The 19,448-nt window shown below is 39.3% G+C and overlaps 1 protein-coding gene across 1 annotated transcript; it reads left to right on the top strand.

Annotated features, from left to right (window-relative positions):
- The first annotated feature begins 589 nt into the window (after positions 1 to 589).
- Positions 590 to 1,927, top strand: LOC150079709 (uncharacterized). The gene has a single exon (XM_090383176.1). It carries the CDS (start codon positions 590 to 592, stop codon positions 1,925 to 1,927), a length of 1,338 nt encoding a protein of 445 aa, XP_090239302.1.
- Positions 1,928 to 19,448: the final 17,521 nt, after the last annotated feature.

Here is a 19,448-nt window from a genome sequence, read left to right as displayed (position 1 = left end):
TAACATAGCCAAAACTTTATCCACCGAAGGTATTTTTTTTTAGCTGATCTCACACAAAGTAGTCAAGGGAATTCTCATCGGCTAAGTGGTTTTACCACACATCGCTAGGGAAAAATTGGTACAACAAGTGTACATAAGATGAGACTTTGCAATTATGTCATAATAGAAATTATCATTTCTTGCTCAGAACATCTGGCAATTGCCAAATTTACGACTACACTTGCTGTACAACTTGTGGTAAGAAGCTCAAACAAAGAAGAACTGACGAAATACATTCTTCCTTCATGATAAGGAGAGATTTTTAATTTGTAAAATTGTTCGGAAGAAGTTTTCACAGAGAATAATCTTGAAACAGACCCAAGGGAACATAATAATCAGGAGAAACCTTTCAGCTGTTCAATCTATGCTCAAAAATTGTCATTAATTGGGAGTTTAAAACGTTATCTCAAAGATCACCTTGCTGAAAAACCTTTCAGCTATTTAACTCGTGGTATGAATGTCTCATGAATCGGATATTTCATGAGACATCTGAGTACTTAGTGGAAAAAACGTTCTTTCGTCTAAGAGTGAGAAGTTCTCAGAGAGTGAAATGCTTAAAAATCTCCTGACAGGTGACTTGAAGGATAAACAATTCAGCTGTCCAACCAGTGAGAAGTTCTCACAGAGAGGAGACCCCACAAGACACCTCAGAATTCATATTGAAGAAAAGCCTTTCAGCTGTCCAACATGCAAGAAGAAGTTCTTACGCAGAGGACACCTTACAGTACATCTAAGAATTCACACAGGTGAAAAACCATTCAGCTGTCCAACATGTGAAAAGCAGTTCTCACAGAGAGGACAACTTACACAACACCTAAGAATTCATACAGGAGAAAAACCTTTCATTTGCCCAACATGTGAGAAGATGTTTTCCTGGAAATCAGACCTCCAAAACCATCTTAGAGTTCATACGAACAAAAATCCTTTCAGATGTCCAACCTGCGAGAAGCAGTTCTCACGGAGAGGGCAACTCTCAGAACACTTAAGAATTCATACAGGAGAAAAACCTTTCAGCTGTCCAACATGTGAGAAGAAGTTCTCACAGAGAGGATCACTTACAACACACCTAAGAATTCATACAGGAGAAAAACCTTTCAGCTGTCCAACATGTGAGAAGATGTTTACATGGAAATCAGACCTCCGAAGCCATCTTAGAGTTCATACCAACGAAAAACCTTTCAGCTGTCCAACTTGTGAAAAGAAGTTCTCACGGAGAGGACGACTTAAAAGCCACCAAAGAATTCATACAGGAGAAAAACCTTTCAGCTGCCCAACATGTGAGAAGAAGTTCTCACAGAGAGGACAACTTACAGGACACCTAAGAAGTCATAGAGGAGAAAAACCTTTCACCTGTCCAACATGTGAGAAGAAGTTCTCACTACAAGGAACCCTCAAAAGACACCTCATAATACATAGTGGAGAAAAACCATTCTGCTGTTCAACCTGTGAGATGAAGTTCTCAGGAAGAGAACAACTTACAAGGCACCTAAGAATTCATACAGGAGAAAAACCTTTCAGCTGTCCAACATGTGAGAAGATGTTTGCACAGAAATCAGATCTCCAAATCCATCTTAGAGTTCATACCAACGAAACACCTTTCAGCTGTCCAATCTGTCAGAAGAAGTTCTCACGGAGAGAACAACTTACATGCCACCTAAGAATTCATACAGGAGAAAAACCTTTCAGCTGTCCATCATGTAAGAAGAAGTTCTCAAAAAAAAACTTCCTCCGAAACCATCTCAGAGTTCATACGAAAGAAAAACCTTACAGCTGTCCAACCTGTGAGAAGAAGTTCTCACAGGGTGGAAACCTTTCAAGACACATCAGAATTCATACTGGAGGAAAAACCTTTCAGTTGTGCAACCTGCGAGAAGAAGTTCTTGCATAGATGTACCCTCATAAGACACCTCCGAATTCATAGTGAGAAAAAGAGTTCAGCTGACCAACCTCTGAGAAGAGGTTCTTAAGGAAAGAAGACCTCAAACTCCATCTCAGAATTCATAGTGGAGAAAAACCTTTCAGCTATCCAACTGTGAGAAGAGTTCCTCATGCTTCGAATTCATCTCAGAATTCATACAAAAGAAAAACCTTTCAGCTGTGCAACCTGTGAGAAAAAGTTTCCAAGGAGAAAAGACCTCCAAATCCATCTTAGAATTCATACTAATGGAAACTTTTCAACTGTTCAACCTATGAGAAGAAATTCTCGCATAGACGTACCCTCACAACACATCTAAGAATTCATAGTGGAGAAAAACCTTTCAGCTGTCCCACCTATGAACAGAAGTTCTCACAGAGAGAAACCCTCACAAAACACCGCAGAATTCATAGTGGAGACAAAATATCACGTTTTCACAGAGCTGAAACCTGAAAAACCATCTCAGAGTACATCCTGGAGAAATGCTTTCAGCTGTCCAACCTGTGAGAAGAAATGTTCATAGAGAAGAATCCTTTGAAACCACCTCACTGTTCATAGTGGAAAAAATCTTTCAGCAATCTGGTAGAATTTGTGAGAAGAGTTCACTCTGAAATGAAAAGTCAGAAACCAACTAAGCATTTATAATGGAGAAAAACCTTTCAGCTCTTAAACCTGTCAAAAAAAGTTGTCATTGAGTGAAATCCTCAAATTCTCTTAAAGGAATCATACTGTACAAAAGCCTTAAGTTGTCCAATCTGCTTGAAGAAGTTCTCAAAGAAAGGACATCTCAAGAATCATTTGGAAGTACTGTACATGCTTAGTAGAATCCTTTCAGCTGTCCAACCTGTGAGAAATTTTCACAGGGAGATCTCCAAATCCACCTAAGAATTCATAGTGGACGAAAACGTTTCATCTGTTGTTTCAGTGACAGATTCTCATGGAGAGGATCGTTCATAATACATCACTAAGAATTCGTAATGAAGAAAAAGCTTTGAGCTGTCAGACCTATGATTGGTTTCATTAAAAAGGCCTCCGAAGTCAGGAACTCGATAATTCATTTTAATACACCAAACACTGACTCAAACAAAATGATAATAATGGTATTTCAGCCAAAGGGTAGTGGTTGTTGATAGAGCGCGTGGTTTCTGGAATCGGAAGTCACAGGAGAGCTTTTGTATATGCACGTTCGGATGATACAGTATTAACACGAATAAGTGCTGAGTATTCATCCGTTCTTTGAGTCTCTTATTTTAGGGAGGCACGAACGGTTTTGAATGGTTCCTGTCCCAGCCACTTCCGATTCCAATGTACGGGAGGTTAATACTGCTTATGTGCCGTGAGGGAGCATCGTTGAACTGCTGGGAGTTCCACGATGTATATATACATCGTGGAACAATATATATATATATATATATATATATATATTGTTTGGATTACCCGTAACCATTTCAGCTGAGAAAGGCAAGTGCTGCTGCCGAAAGCTATTGTTGTATAGTGGTTTTAATATTTTAGCACTTTTAACTTTATAGTAATATACACCTTTATTTTATTTTAACCTCAGTTTATATTTTTTATTGTACAGATTCATTTTATTTTATTTTGTTTTGTTTGAATCAGTGTTTAATGCATTAAAATGAATGTGAGAGGTTATCAGAAAAATGGCCGCCGAATCCATCGGAGTTTCAACTAGAGAAAAATCTTTCAGCTGTCCAACCTGTGACAAGAAGTTATCATTGAGTCAAAATCTCAAATCCCAAATGAGGAGTTATAGTAGAGAAGAGCCTTTCATTTGTCCAATCTTCGTGAAAAAGATCTCAAAGAAAGGACAGCTCAAGGATCAACTGGTAGTACACACTCATGAGAAACCTTTCATCTACTTAACCTGTAGTAAGACATTTTCGTGAAAAGAAAGTTTCTTAAGAATATTCACGGTTTCTCCTGGGCTAAAACGTTGCATTTCTCCAATTTATGGGAAGTTTTTACCAAGAGATAAATTGAAAGACAAAAAAAATCAGAAAAAAACCCCTCACACTTAAGAAAAATTGTTCTGTTGACTGTGAGAGAAAATTTTCGGCAAGGCCACTCAATTTATTTGCCTTCTCAATGGCGAAATACTTTTGAGTTCTCCAATCTGTGAGAATCAATTCCCTGGAAAAGTGCAACAAACACATGTAAGAGCAAACAGTAACGAATAGCCTTGTAACTATGAAACCTCTAAAGACGTTTAATCGAAGAAGTCTCAAGGTCATCTCCTTGTATAAATGGAGAAGAAACCTTTCAGATGAATCTCTCATTAAAAGGGACTCAAATTTTCTGTGGAAATTGTTAGGTATCAGATTTTGAAGTTCTAAAACCTCCAAAAATAAGTGCGCGATAAATGGAGCTAACAACCCATATCTAGAGTGATAATGAGAAAAACTCCTTCAGCTGTCCAATTTGTCATAAAACGTTTTCTAGAAATGGACCTCCCATAAGAGACATGGAGTTAATACTAGAGAAAACCATTCATCACAAACTCGTTAAGAGTTGTGAGAAATATATCACAAACCAACTCAGTGTGCATACAACTGAGAAATCAATCAGCCAGCTTTTCATTTCTAAGAAACTCCAAGAAAGAAAAGATTCTCATAAAATCAGCATGGCATTCGTTCCAAGGAGATACCTTTCAGCTGTAGAAGCTGTTCTCATGTCTTCAGAAAAACGAACATTTGCAGATTTTCTACCAGTTCAAATTGCATGATCAAAATTCGTGTATACGATTTCTGTGGCAATAAATTCTTTTGGAAAAATGAAAAGCATTGAATAAAAGAAAAATAAAGCCAAATCTCTCTCTCTCTCTCTCTCTCTCTCTATCTATCTATTCACAGCTTTTACATTATCGTTTTATTCTCTATAACGAATAAACCTTCAGTCCTAGTGGGGATCTAATTATATGGCGTTAATTGTACTGTAGGAATAATCAATTATACATTATACGCACATTAATATTATTGGAGCAAGATTCAGTTTAATATTTGGTTTTGCATTTCTGATGTGATTTTTGTTTGGGTGGAAGGCATTTCAGGCATTGAGGCCTAACAGACTATCTAGCAATTGATATGCTAGAAGTTGTCAGTTCGCCTATTGATCTACGTTGAAAAATTAAAATGAAAGGAAATTTTTAAAATGTATATACAAGGTGTCCCAAAAATATTGGTACAAACGTTTAGGCGAGGTAGGTAACGTCTAAAGGAATGTGAATCGCATAGGAACCCATAACCGGAAACGACACGGGAAAGTAGTAGCAGAGGCACAAGAAGCAGAAATGACACAAGACAGTAATTAGTGGCAAATATTTATTTGACATAATATGAACAATGGAGTAAGAGACGCGATGCATGCGTGACACAGACGCAGCATGGATTGGCGGACACGGTCGAACATACCTGGAATTTCTTTGACAGTAGGAGCAGCACAGACGAGTCTCGCCACGAGATCTATTTCCGTCTCCACAGGCGATTCATGCATGATAGAGTTGAGGGCCCCCACAAAAAGAAATCAAAGCTCGATAAGTCAGGTGAGCATGGGGACCAGACAACGGGTCCACCACGGCCAATCCATCGACGCACAAAACGCCTATTAAAGTGGTCACGAACACACCTTCCATAATGTGCAGGTGCCCCGTCATGTTGAAACCAAATGTTGCATCTCACATTTGCTGGAACATCTTCAAGTAACCCTGGTAGAACTTGTTCAAGAAAGATCCGATATTTAGCGGAGTTCGTGCGGGATGGTAGCAGGTAAGGGTTGAATAAGCAGTCACCGATCATACCTGCCCACACATTTATTGCGACACGATGTGGGGGCGCACACTGGGCGGGCCCTCTGCTAATCCATACACTAGATGCATGTCTGGCAGCTCACAGTTCGTATATCGATGCATGCCCTTCGTGCGGCGACTACTGCTTGGATGAGTTAGTTTGTTATTTGGTTTTTAGAAGCATTAGCAACTAAGGTCATATTGCTCAGGGAATATGACCTTAGTTGCTAATGCTTCTAAAAACCAAATAACAAACTCATTTCCTAAACTTTCCGCCTCCTCCGTATTTTCTGGTGACGGGATCGAACCCCTCTATAATCAAAAAGCGTGTGCTACGCACTGCTGCTCCTTCCCACCTGGACTGCTTGAATTAGTGACCAGAAATTTTCCCTCTCGCGAACTGATGAACAGCGCCGTGTACCTACCTACGGTGACGTTTCCGGTTATGGGTTCCTCTGCGATTCACATTTCGTTAGACGTTACCTACCCTCCTAAACGTTTGTACCAATATTTTTGAGACACCCTGTATAAGTTTAGAAGAAAAAGGGAACTGTCAAAGAATAAAATTAAGTTACAGATGGAGGAGGAAAAGATTTGGGAAAATTACATTCATTCAAATGGCCATTCCTCCGCTACTTCCTCAGGGGCCTTGAGCGGCCAGATAGTCAATGAAAGTCTCATGTATGCCGTTTCTGTAGTCCCAATAACAGTTTTACTAAATTCATTGTCATATTTAGGTTTAGGTATCCTAATTAAAAAATAACTAAAAATTTAATAATAGATTGGTAGTAAATACAAAACTGTGATTGGGGCACAAAGCGCACTGAGTATGCATCAGAATAAGTACTGTACACAAGTAATTGCTTGGAATCATTATGGAACGGCGGTTGGTATAACAAAGATTAATCGCTTAGCCGCTTAATTTATTCGTGGCTCGAGCGCTGTTCTGTTTTGCATGTATGGCGTTAATGTTTATTATAATTGGTTACTTAATTAATTAATCTATTTATTTAAGTCCACGTGTTCACAATTTGTAGGTATTAAGTATTAGATTTGCAATAGTTCGTCAGGATTAGAGGTAAACACATATTGGATTAAAATATTTTAATATTAAATTAATTCTAATTAGTATAACAGCCAACGCGTGAAATTTATTTTGATTATAAACTAGTTGGGGATGAAGCGTAATGTGCATACGCGGTATAGTTTTGTTGTCAATTTTATAATTATCCAGCGAAATATGCTAGGAAGTAGTCCGTTTGGGCTATTATGTGTCTAATTTAGTGGATTGGTAAACCCCTTAATCCTGTCAGGATTAGCCTGAGAACTATTATTATTACTATTGGAGATCCAAAAAGTTGCTCACTGACACTATTGCGATTAATGTCTGGATAATGTGGCTTCAACATCTGTGTTCATATGGAATTTGAAAACCTTAATTGGCATTTTATTCTTGATAAAATGGGCTTTTAGTTTTATTAATGCTCACAGCATATTTCCCTGGTTATAACAGATGCGTCTTATTCTGTTGATTTGATTTCTAATTACGTCGCCATGAATCTATTTTGCTTATTTTTTCTCCCAGTTTGTAATTTAATTGATTGGAAGTTAAAGTCGTCCTTTCTCAAAGGACGACTTTATTTTCTTTAATATTTCGTTATATCGAGGTATTAATGTTTTTATTTCTTCTTTTTAGTTTATTTTGTTTGTAGTAAGATTGGTATTGTACGATGTCTATAAATCTTGCCCTTACGCTATCTATTCATAGGCTGATTTCTGTGCTAATTGCAGTAGATCCATTCTGAACTATTTTATGTTTTTTTAGGATGCTGTGGGTGTGTTAGATCTGAAACCATGCCTTTATCCATGATTTCTTTTAATTCTTATAATCTTCGACTCTATTAAAGTCACCTGTAATTATGTGATTTTGATGCGGATCTACAAATGCTTTATATTTCGTTTCTTTGCAATAATAACAAGAGTGGTCAATATAGGTTTGCTATTGTTATTTTGTAATTGCATAAGGCCAGTCCATTGGGCCTAGAAATTCCCGGGGGAAAAAAATCCTGTTTTCTTCTTATTATTATAATACTTAAAGGTTTGATTATAATTTGCAAAATATATAGGGAACTGATGGGTATACCCCTTCCAAGTACATTACTGTAGATAAAATTTTGAATATCATAATTAATGCAACGAATATTTATATCATATTAATATTTTTTAATGAAAGCATTTCTCCGTGGTGTTCCTGTTTGAATACAGTTTGCCACTTTTGTCCAACATTGCGCATTTTACATAAATCCATAAATGTTTGAAATTAAAATTTCATTATCCATGATTAACACTTCTGTATTACAAGTTTTCTTTAGGTCAGCATGAATTTTTACTTTCTACAGCAAAGCAGTTCTAATAATTTGTTGGGTACCGCAATGTTAATCATATTGGTTGCCTTTTCCTTCTTATCCACGTGGGTTATGTCCAGTCTGTACTGCGGGATGGTCTTATCCGTTTTTATGTCACGGTCTCGGTACAGCTTGTGTATTGGAGTCTCTAATAGCGCCGGGGTGCATACTTGTAGTATGGTACACTTTCTTTGATCAACTGGTATTTCCTCTCTACTTTCTGATGTATTATCTTGGCTACCTGGTCTTGTCTATGAACGTATTCAGTCTGGGTACGCTCAGTCACCTCGCATCCCGTTGTGTTGGATTGTTTCTGAGGCCAAGTGGCATCGTCGACATGTGTCATCGGACACTCCGGCCTTCTAGGCGATAAATTTTCTATAGTTTCTGGTGTTGATTACCTGGTCTTAGATGGCGAGCATAAATCCTTCAATCTCAGAGAAGAACATCTCACTCGTGAGCCCTGGATTGGAAGCAATTTTATCGTGTGGTCTTGATGGAGGTAATTGTAGCGTCTACCATGGATTCTCCTCTCTGCCCATTTTCTAGCTTCATTTGTGCCTTCTGGATGGGAGGAAGATTCCTCGCTTAGGTCGAGTAGGGTATACCACTTCTCTATCTTTCTTATTGCCTTTTGGAGTACTGCTGCTGTGTATTGCTAGAAGTAATCCTTCAGGTTAGATATCGCTGTTTTCCGTTTCTCGATGAGGTCTATCAGGCTCCTTCCTTCTTTCCGAACAATTGTCAGTCTGTCCTCGGTAACCTCGGGTGGTATTGGTGGCTTTTGGTCATCATTGTCTTTGTCTTTCTCGTGATCTCTTCCAGCTGGGTGTTAGTCCAATCTATAACCCCGAAGGAGTATGTTAGCACTGGAACTGCATAGGTTTTTATGGCTTTAAATGTGTTCTCTCCGATCAGCTATACTTTCAGCAGGTGTCTCAGTCTATGATGGTATTTTTCCCTCAGTCAGGCCTTAATTTCCTTGAGCTATAACTGCTGAGCCTGTATTATCTCCAAGTATTTGTAGGTCTCTCCCTCTGTAATGGCTTCAATCTCTTTACCAGTGCTGCAGCTGGTAGCTTCGGTTGACTAATTTTCCCTGGTGCAATCCGTCGGTCTAGCATTTGCCTAAATCAAATTACATCCTAATACCATTGTTGAATTTTTCGGCTATCCACAGTAGTTGCTTCTCAGTTGAAGCGTAGAGCTTGATGTCATCCCTATACGTCAGTTGGGGGAGGGTATACAAGTTCTTCTTTCCTTCCTTCTTTGAGGTTATATCCGTACATGCTGCTGTTGAGCATGATGAATAGTGGTTTAAGTGCTAGTCAGAACCACAGTGTGCTCAGGCCATCTCCCTGAAAGGTTCCTCTCCTGATGGGGATTTCCCTGATTGTGATGTTCTCCACCTTAATGATAGTACTCCATTTCGTCATTATTTCTCTTAGGAAGTGTGTTACTATCAGATTGACTTTGTAGATGTTCTGCCCTCTTTTCGCCGGCTATGCGGCACGGGTTCGAAGGCCTGCCGGTAATCGATGTAGGCTGTGTACATCTTGCGGCGCTTTTTGTATGCTTGCTCTATAACAGCGAAATCTATGGTTAATTGCTCCTTGTATCCTTTCTGCTGCTTGGCCATAATGTTCTGGCTCTCCAACTGGTCTGATATCTTCTTGGTTAAGCAGCTGGTGGGGATCTTATACTTTGTTGGGAGGCAGGTCATTGTCTTATATTTCCCCGGGTTTCTTGTATCTTCATCTTTAGGCTTCAGTTATGTGATTCCTTGTGTGTGAAACTTCAGGATTGTCTCTGGGTTTCTTATCATTCAGGTGACCTACTCTACCAGGTGTGCGTTTGTGTGTCAGTGAGTTTTTGTACCAGTAGATGTGGACGTTATCTATTCCTGGAGATCGCCAGTTGTGAGTGTTCCTGATCATTTGTTTTACTTATTCCTCCCGAATCTCCCACTCTGTCATCTCTTGTACATCCTTGGTTTTCTCCCCTCCTAGTTCTATCCAGGTTACTCGGCTCTTATGTTGTATTTCCCTGTTCCATATGTTGCCCCATAACACCTTCAATCGTCTTCTGCTCGAGTGGTCCGTTCCCTTCTTTCCCGTCTTCTCAGACTCCTGTAGAAGCTACTTTGGTATTCGTCGAAGATTGAGTTGTTTTTTATTTTCTCTGGGAGCTCACTTTTTATGGGCATAGCCTCTTGCTATGTGCGAGTAGTTTCTGCTTCAGTGTGTACAATGACTCTTCTATTCTCTGATTCTTTTGTCTCGTGTTTGCTGTGGACACGTCCCTCTTGAGAATGCTCTTCACTTTCACAATGAGTTTCTTACCCCTATTACCCAGTTGGTACTCGGTCAATTGACCTATCTTGACTCTTAATTCTTCTACCTTTTGTTGAAATCTTCTTTCCCAACGTGGCGGTTCCTGTTGTTTTCTGTTCTTCTCCTGCTGGTCTATCATTTCTCTTCCATTAATCCTAGTGGCTGTTTTGGCAGTACAATATACGGCTGTATGGATGGCCTCCAGTGTTGCATCATTGTTGTCGAGGAAATGTGGTATTATTTCCCAATTGAGTTGGTCTTTGACTCCCCACGAGGTTCTGTTGAGCCTCTTCTTCGGTTATGACGCGGGTCTTTGTGGGGTCCATTGCTTCGAATTTTGTTAGGGACTTCTTCCACTCATCTTCTATTCTGAATACAGGTTTGATACTTAAGCTTTGAAACAAACTCGAACCCCAAACTTTTGGTTTATGACGTGAGTTAGGATGTATATAAAGGTATATTAATTGAACAATTGTGGCAAAGGAATTTGCAAGAGTGTGGCCTTAGTAAGGAGCAAGTTTTACAAAATGTCATTCTTTTAACAATTAACAAAATTAGGAAAACACCCATAACCATCTGGGTCATAGGACTTTCTGGTCGTCTTCACTAGTTATTATATAGAGATCGGATTTATATTGGAATTCCCACCGCTTCAGAGATATTGTTTTTGTCACACAGTGCAACAAATGCGTGGCCTTTGGCCATGAAAACTCTGCAAGAATGAAGTTTTCTGTGGTCATTTTTTCTGTGAAGGGCAAAGGCATTCTTTTAAGAGTTGCTCACAAAGGTCAGAGCAGAGTAGGTGCGTTAATTGTTGGCGGAAAAATAACGTTGCTGTTGAGCATACAGAAATTGATAAATTATGCCCTGCATATTAATGGGCTTAAGAATTTAATAAAAAACGTATCAACTATGAATATCCACCGAAATCTCAGGAAACTTAGCGGCAGGACCTGCCAGAGTAACTAAGTCTACTGGGTTCCTGGTCTGCCTCCACAGGGCGAAGGTGGGGCAACTTGTCCGCTAGGGGGATGATTGTGTCCGGCTGTCTGTATGATATGCTCCGTAAACTTTTCTTGTTTTGTGTGTTTTCTATTTAAAGTATTAAGTTCCTATTAGTGCCACCACATAAGGATAGGCCCTTGGACTGCCAGGTGCAAGTACTGTATTATTTGAACGGACAACAGATAAGTATTAAATGAATTTCTGCATGTTCATTCCGCTACTCCATACAAGCGCTTTCAGCCATTATCTTGTAGTTCAACTTATACATGTGTCCAACAGACACTTGACCTTGACCAGGCATTGGAGTTTTGCCTAGCCGCTCTGTTCTTCCCTCCCTACTTAGTCCCCTGCTCCCTGTGGATTTCACTGCTGGGCAACTAAGGCGACCGGCTGGTCACAGTGCCTATTGCTTGCTAAACCACAACTGTGGTGATATTAAATTATCTAGTAAAACTACAGTAACTGAATTCAATATGACAAATACTACCTCCTGTCAAAATTCTAACGTCTGCACCATCTGTGGGACCAGCTCTGACCCCATTGTCCAATGTATTGAGTGCAAACAATTAATATGCAATGACTGTACACATTCTGACCTGAAAAAATTAAATAAAAGTCGGCGGAAATCATTCTGTTGTGATAGATGTCGACTCAGAAATTCTCAGAAAAGCCCTATAACTGTTGCAACGCCAAACAGCACGGAACCTGAGTCACTTTCCTCCTCTTCGGCTAACAAAGTTGAAATGCCGTACTCTAGTACATTTGAGACAAATATCATGCCAATAACTAGAAATACCGACTCTGAATCGTACATGGATGAAGCCTCTAATCCTTCTTTGTTGTCGCATCAAATCTCAGATGCATCAACTCAAACATCTGTGCTGTCAGAAGATCTCAGCGCTAACTCCTTCCCTACGGAAACTCTGAATCCAACCTTTGGTATTCTGCAATCAACTGAATTCCAGGAACTACTCTTTAACACTATGCAAAAAATCCTCATTCAAACTCATCTAATCAGTGCACCTCATACTGCAAACTCTGAAATTCTCCTGGATTCTAATACACTCAATGAAGGAAACAGCGAGCTATACACGGAGATTTGTGGTATAAAAACAATATTAGCTAATCAACAGGCTGAAATTTCTGACATTAACGCCCAAATTAAAAATCTCACATCAGTTATGTCTTGCCACTTAAGGGAAGCTAGGAAGAATTCTGAACCTACTCTCGACACCAATGGGCTCAAAGTGAATACGAATTCTTCATTAACTGACGATGCCCTCAGTACTGAGACCAGATCTTCACCTTCCACCGGCCTCAATAGTTCTACTGCTGCAAATATTAACTTGCCCAAGCCTGCTAACATTCATGATTCAAGTCATTCAACTGAGCAATTTATTGCCAAACAGACTCTGTTAGATGATTCTTCTGATGTAAATAGAACCACTCCTCCCACCTACTCTCCTCTGCGGAACAGTTCTGTCTGTACTTCTATTTCACAAGCTCAGAGTCACCAAGCGGAATCCTCTTCAACATCAGTTAAGGCAACATATGCAAAAATAACTGCTGCCACATCTAATGAGGTCTGCAAACCTGTCTGTAGATCTGCCGCCACAGTGAGTAAACCTGTTTCTGATTGCCAGTCTCAAATATCGCACCAAAGATCAAAACAGAACAAACCGTCAGAAAATATTAAAGCATCTATATCTCAAGGTACTTTCTCCAAGCTTCCAGCCATAACTCATCAAACACAGAATGTAACTACTGCAGAAAAATCTCAGTTACTCAAACACAAGTATAATATCACTATTATTCCCACAAAAGACCGAATTTTTCTTTCTAGACTTGGACCCTCCACTAAATCTGAAGATCTTATCAACCTAATTAAAGAAGAATATGGTTTCGGAGTAGATGTCCGTTCTCTGAAGACACGATGTCCCGCCTACTCATCTTTTATAATAACATGCCTTCCATCACAAACAGAAAAAGTGTTGAATCTAAGATCCCTTTTATCAGGGGCTCTAGTAAAACGCTTCACGGACAGACCATCAAGGGAGTCCAAAATCTCCTCTCCACCGGCATAGCAATCAGATACCCTGCTATCTACACATACTACGTTCTCCTCTCGTCATAGAATCCCCAGATCCCAACTGTTCAGCGTTTACCTTCAGAATTGCAGGAGTATAATTAGCAACCTAAACCACTTCAGAGCAATCCAAGGCTCACATATTTACGACATTTACCTGCTCACTGAAACCTGGCTCTCCATAAATATTGATGATCAGGAGATTATAGATGGACAATATACAATCCATAGAAAGGACAGAGGATCTCGTGGAGGCGGAGTAGCTATTATACATTCTAACCATATACTCTGTGAAACTGCATCAAATTTCACAAATATTGAATCAGTATACTGCCTTCTTCATCTTGGCAAGTTAAAGGTTTTAATAGTATTGCTTTATTTTCCACCTCCCTTAACTAATATAGACCTCCAGTACTTAGAAAGCTCGCTGGAATCAATCTTCCCACTAATTCAATCTGCCGACATAGCAATGGTTTTGGGTGACTTTAACTGTCAAATGGCCAATTTAGAATCTTCTTCTCCATCACTGCAGACTAGGGCTCTCTTTAATATGCTTCACAGCTATGGTCTGGAACAAATTTGCAACTTTCCAACCAGAGAAAATGCCTACCTCGACCTAATATTTTCCTCTACTCATATAGATGTTCACACCGACAACCCCATATTTCACTCGGATCATTCACCAATTACTTTTGACATCACAGTGACTTCTCATAACTTCAAATGCAGCTCCCGTACTCCTCGATTCAATTTCAGAAAGGCTGACTGGCCTCTGCTCAACCTAGCTCTAAGAAACGTAGACAAGCAGCTCGCTGACGCTATGGATGACGTCGATGTGCTCACCAACAACCTGATTAACTGTGTCCATTCAGTTATATCTGACATTGTTCCTCAATCCCATCTTACCGCACGCTCTACCTACCCGCACTGGTATAATAGTGAACTAATACGTAAAATTAAATCCAAAGAATTCTACAGAAACAAATATAAGCAAACAGGTGACAGTCAATACTATGAAATATTCAGCCAACTCCGCAAAGAAGTGAAAACTCTCATATTAAACTCCTACAACATGTATACAGAGTCAGTTCAGGATAGTCTGCTTACTCACAGAGATATGAAACCATTCTGGAATTTCATGAAGCATAAGAACATAACCAGTAGAAAGTTACAACTCCGAAACGCAGATGGAATTCTCTTATCTGACGAATTCAGTATTGCTCAAGAGTTTGCCAAACACTTTTCTAGAATTCAAACAAATGATACATTGAGACCTGCCTCATTTCCTGACTTCACACCTGTTAAAGATGATATCCTCATTAATCTCTTTATCACTGATGAAGATTTAAACTCGGCATTAAAAAGCATGAAAAATGACTATACTAGAGGCCCAGATGACATTCCAGGCCTATTTTGGAAAAGGACTGTCACTACATTGAAACCCCTCATACTGCGGATCTTCAACCTGTCTCTCAGGCTGGGGAAGTATCCTAATCACTTTAAGCAGGTCAATATAGTTCCTATTTTCAAAAAAGGTGATAAAAATGACGTATGCGATTACAGACCCATAACCTTGCAAAACAGCCTGGCTAAACTCTTCGACACAGCAGTGCACAAACATCTCTTCGAATTCTTCAAGCCTTTTATCGATCAGAATCAACATGGTTTCTGCAGTGGCAAGTCAGTAGTCACAAATTTACTTCCTTTCTGGCAATACACCTCTGAAGCTCTTGATAACCACCTACAAGTTGATGCAGTCTACACAGACATATCTAAGGCATTTGATAAAGTCCCGCACGAACAACTTCTGGAAAAACTTAAGCTGTATGGCATCCGTGACCCTTTGCTCTCATGGCTACGCAGCTATATTACGCATCGTTCCTTGAGCGTTATCATCGATCAAGTGAACTCAGACTGTTTTATACCACTAAGCGGAGTACCACAAGGCTCTCCCTTAGGTCCTCTTCTCTTCATTGTTTTTGTAAATGATCTTCCTTCTTTCATCTACACCTCCAATGTTCAAGTTGCTCTCTATGCAGATGATCTTAAGATCTACTCAGCAGTGAAGGAGACTACCGATTCTCAACAACTTCAATGTGCTCTCAATAAATTCTCTCTGTGGCTATCTCTGAATGGCTTGTCTGCTAACCCCTCGAAGTGCAAAGTTATCTCTTTCTCATCTTGCAGATCTCCACAACTAATGAATACGGAGTATAGTATTAACTCTGTGATCATCGAAAGGTGTGACCAAGTTAACGACTTAGGGATTCTCTTTTCCAGCAGTGCTAAATTCGATGCCCATGTCCTTAAAATCACCAGCAAAGCATTCAAAACACTGGGATTCATCAAACGGAACACATACAAGTTCAAAAACTACAGATATGCGGTTATCCTTTATAAAACTATTGTACTGCCAATCCTTGAATTCAGTTCACCCATCTGGAATCCTCACACAAAGACTTTAACTAACAAAATTGAAGCAGTCCAAAAAAACTTTATCCGTTACCTTACGTACCGCAATCCTCTATTCTATCACTCAGTGTATTATGAATCGCTGTGTGATTACTTTCATCTAAGGCCTCTGTGCACTAGAAGAGTTACTGCTGACATCGCCCTCCTAGCCAAAGTAATCACTGGAATTTATGAAGCATCTGATATCCTGAGTAAAATAAACTTCAATGCTCCCTGTAGACAAGTCAGGAACCTTACACCGTTTCGCCTTGACTCTGCCAACACGGACTTAATGAAGTTCAGTCCACTGAACAGAATCAGCAAATCAGCAAATGACTCTCGCATTGACTTCTTTGACAACTCCCAATCACTGATGAACTCCATCCACAAGTTTGCCTCTTCACTTAAACTGCAAAGTGACTAGCTCGCATCTAATTATTGTAGCTTATTATTTGTTATATTATTTTTCTATTCTCTAACGGATTAATTATTACTTGTTTTACCGGTAACTTAACTTAATACAATCCTCTTTTGTACATATGCTTTATTGTTTGAATTTGTATCAATGTTTATCGTCCTGTAGGATTTCACATTATTGTTATTATGTTTATTGATCTGATCTCAGATACACTGTTAATGGTTACCTGTTGTGTATCTTTTTATTAATAAAATAAAAAAAAATAAAAATAAAATAAAACTTGGGGCTCCAGCAGGGGCTCAGCGGCTAAATGACCAGATGAACAACGGTACAGTACACAACATTACACATGTACAATGCCCACACATTTTTAAATCTCTGGCATTTCCAGCAAACTGGTACACCCACAATGAAAGCAATGCGGAGATGGGGGAAACCCCTGGTGCCGCATGACATCAATATACCTTACACCTTTATCAACTATGAATCAACAATAATGGGCTTTTATTAAAGATGCCACAGATTAATGCTCAGCGATCAAAAGACGATGCCTTGCAATTAGGTAAGGTGTCAGACGAGAGTTTGTTTGATATTGGCGGTTACTGTGATCACTTCATTAAGTAACGAGTATGGGGTGTACTGCGATGTGATGACATCGAGTGGTCCCGTTGAATTGGTGTCCTTTTACTTTAAATTTTGTGATATTATTGAACAGTACATTCAATATTTAGAGAGAGTTGAGTTGATCCTGAGAGGAAAACCAATAGTGGTAGCTGCAGACACATTCTCGCTCCACACACTCTGGTGTACTGTGGCCTCTGATAACAAAGGTCAAGTAACGAGTATGGGGTGTACTGCGATGTGATGACATCGAGTGGTCCCGTTGAATTGGTGTCCTTTTACTTTAAATTTTGTGATATTATTGAACAGTACATTCAATATTTAGAGAGAGTTGAGTTGATCCTGAGAGGAAAACCAATAGTGGTAGCTGCAGACACATTCTCGCTCCACACACTCTGGTGTACTGTGGCCTCTGATAACAAAGGTCATGATCTAGCGGAGTTCCGTTCTTCTTCAGGGTGGAGAGGTGTGAATGACTCTCAGCAGTGTGCAACCTACTCCTCTGTATGTGATGAGTTATTTTATTAAGGTAATCAGAGCTATAGATGCACAATATCTCCTATGTTCTCTTAGTTATTACGTAATTAAACAGGGATTACCTTGATTCTTTTATAGGGAAGCTTCTATTCAACTCTCCATGTCCGATTAAACATAAAATAATTAAAGGATAATATCATTTTATGTTTTGGACATGGAGAGTTGGATGGAAGCTTCCCTGCAAAAGAAATCAAGGTAATCCCTGTTTAATTATGTGGTAAATTATATATTGATGGTACCTTCTGTTCTAAAGCAACTTTGAGCAAAATTACAAATTGGAGGGTCCATAACGTTATTGTGACCGGTGACCAAAGAGGCATCTCACAATTACTGTGTAACTTGCACTATCGGTACCTGGATGGATATTGACATGTTTGCTACTAAGATTGTTAATTGGGAAATGTTTGATAATTTGGTGGGGAATCGGATTAAAGAAATTAATCATTGGAAATTTATTTCTGCTTCACAGAAAGTTAACATGATAACGGAAATACTTAAGGGGCTAGTAGAGCTTCAATGAGGAAGAAGAGGAAACTTACCATATCGGCTCCATGGTGGGATCCCATCTTAGCTGATCATAAGAAAAGTGTTCGATCCTCAAGGAAGAGTTTTCATCACTACTCTGATATTGTAGCTGAGTTGAAAAGGAATTACGTTGAGTTTAGAAATGAATGTTCCAAAAAGATCAAGGTGTTTAAACTTCGAGCATGGCAGTCCTTCGTGGAGCATGCTGGGAATTCTGATCCTTGGAGTTCTGTTTATAGAATTATTGCTGACAGGATTTATCTTGATGAAATCACTTACAGTGTTCTAAATTAAAGCCAGAAGGAAAGTATTATATGGTCCCAATATGCCCGACAAGTCATGTCAGAATTATTTTTAAAAGATGATAACACTAAATAATAGTCTACAAAATCAAATTTTAAAAGAGAACAATGAATATCTCTCTAAAGAAACGGAAACGCCCTTCTCTCTTGCGGAACTTAATGCAGCCACGAATTCAGCTAAAGATAAGAAGGCTCAGGGAACTGCATCATTAAGCGCTTTCACTGGAAGTTTCCTCTTATCCTGTTGGTCATATATAATAATTGTCTTAAGGCGAGCATTTTTCCTAAGATCTGGAAAATTGCTGTTTAGAAAGTAATTCTTAAGAGTCCAGAGAGGCCATTGAATGAACTGACGTCATATCGCCCGACTGCTCTTTTGCCAATTTTGGGAAAATTATACGAGAGACTGATCATTCTGAGATTTCAGACAAGCTATGAATCCTTGGGGCTGTCATCTGCAACACAGTATGAATTTAGAAAGGGTAATTCTGCTGACGATTGAATCAGAAAATTAATTACAACTGTTTAGGAAGAGTCGCAGTATTATGTGCTTGGTTTGGTCGTGGACTCCAGAGTTGCGTTCGATGCCCTGTGGTGGAATAGTATCCTACACAGGCTAGAACTGCCCTCTATCCCGGCAATCCCTTTAACATCTTTATGAATTACTTTTCCGATCGCAGAGTCATGATTCGGTCCCGTTCGGAAGACGAGTTTGGTCTTGTGGAATGCTGGTGTCCCCAGGGGTACAACTTCGGGCCTTAAATGTGGAACATGGTGTTAGATGTGTTTGTGGAGTGACACTTGTACCATCTCCTATGCAAACGAGTTAGTTTTAATTGTTGCAGGTGATCCTGGGAAAACAATTCAAGAAAAGACTAATTCCAAACTTCCCAATGATCACCTAAATTGGTCAAATTTATATAAGCTACATTTTTCCAAATAAAAAACTGTGGGTATACTTTTAAAGGGTGAGCTGAGTTTGACTAGGTCACCTCTTTAGGCGTCTCCGTAG

Source organism: Mastigoproctus giganteus, chromosome 10 (assembly GCF_048544385.1).
Source record: "Mastigoproctus giganteus isolate SK-2022 chromosome 10, ASM4854438v1, whole genome shotgun sequence".
Taxonomy (NCBI): domain Eukaryota; kingdom Metazoa; phylum Arthropoda; class Arachnida; order Uropygi; family Thelyphonidae; genus Mastigoproctus; species Mastigoproctus giganteus.
This window is presented reverse-complemented; position numbering and strand designations above follow the sequence as displayed.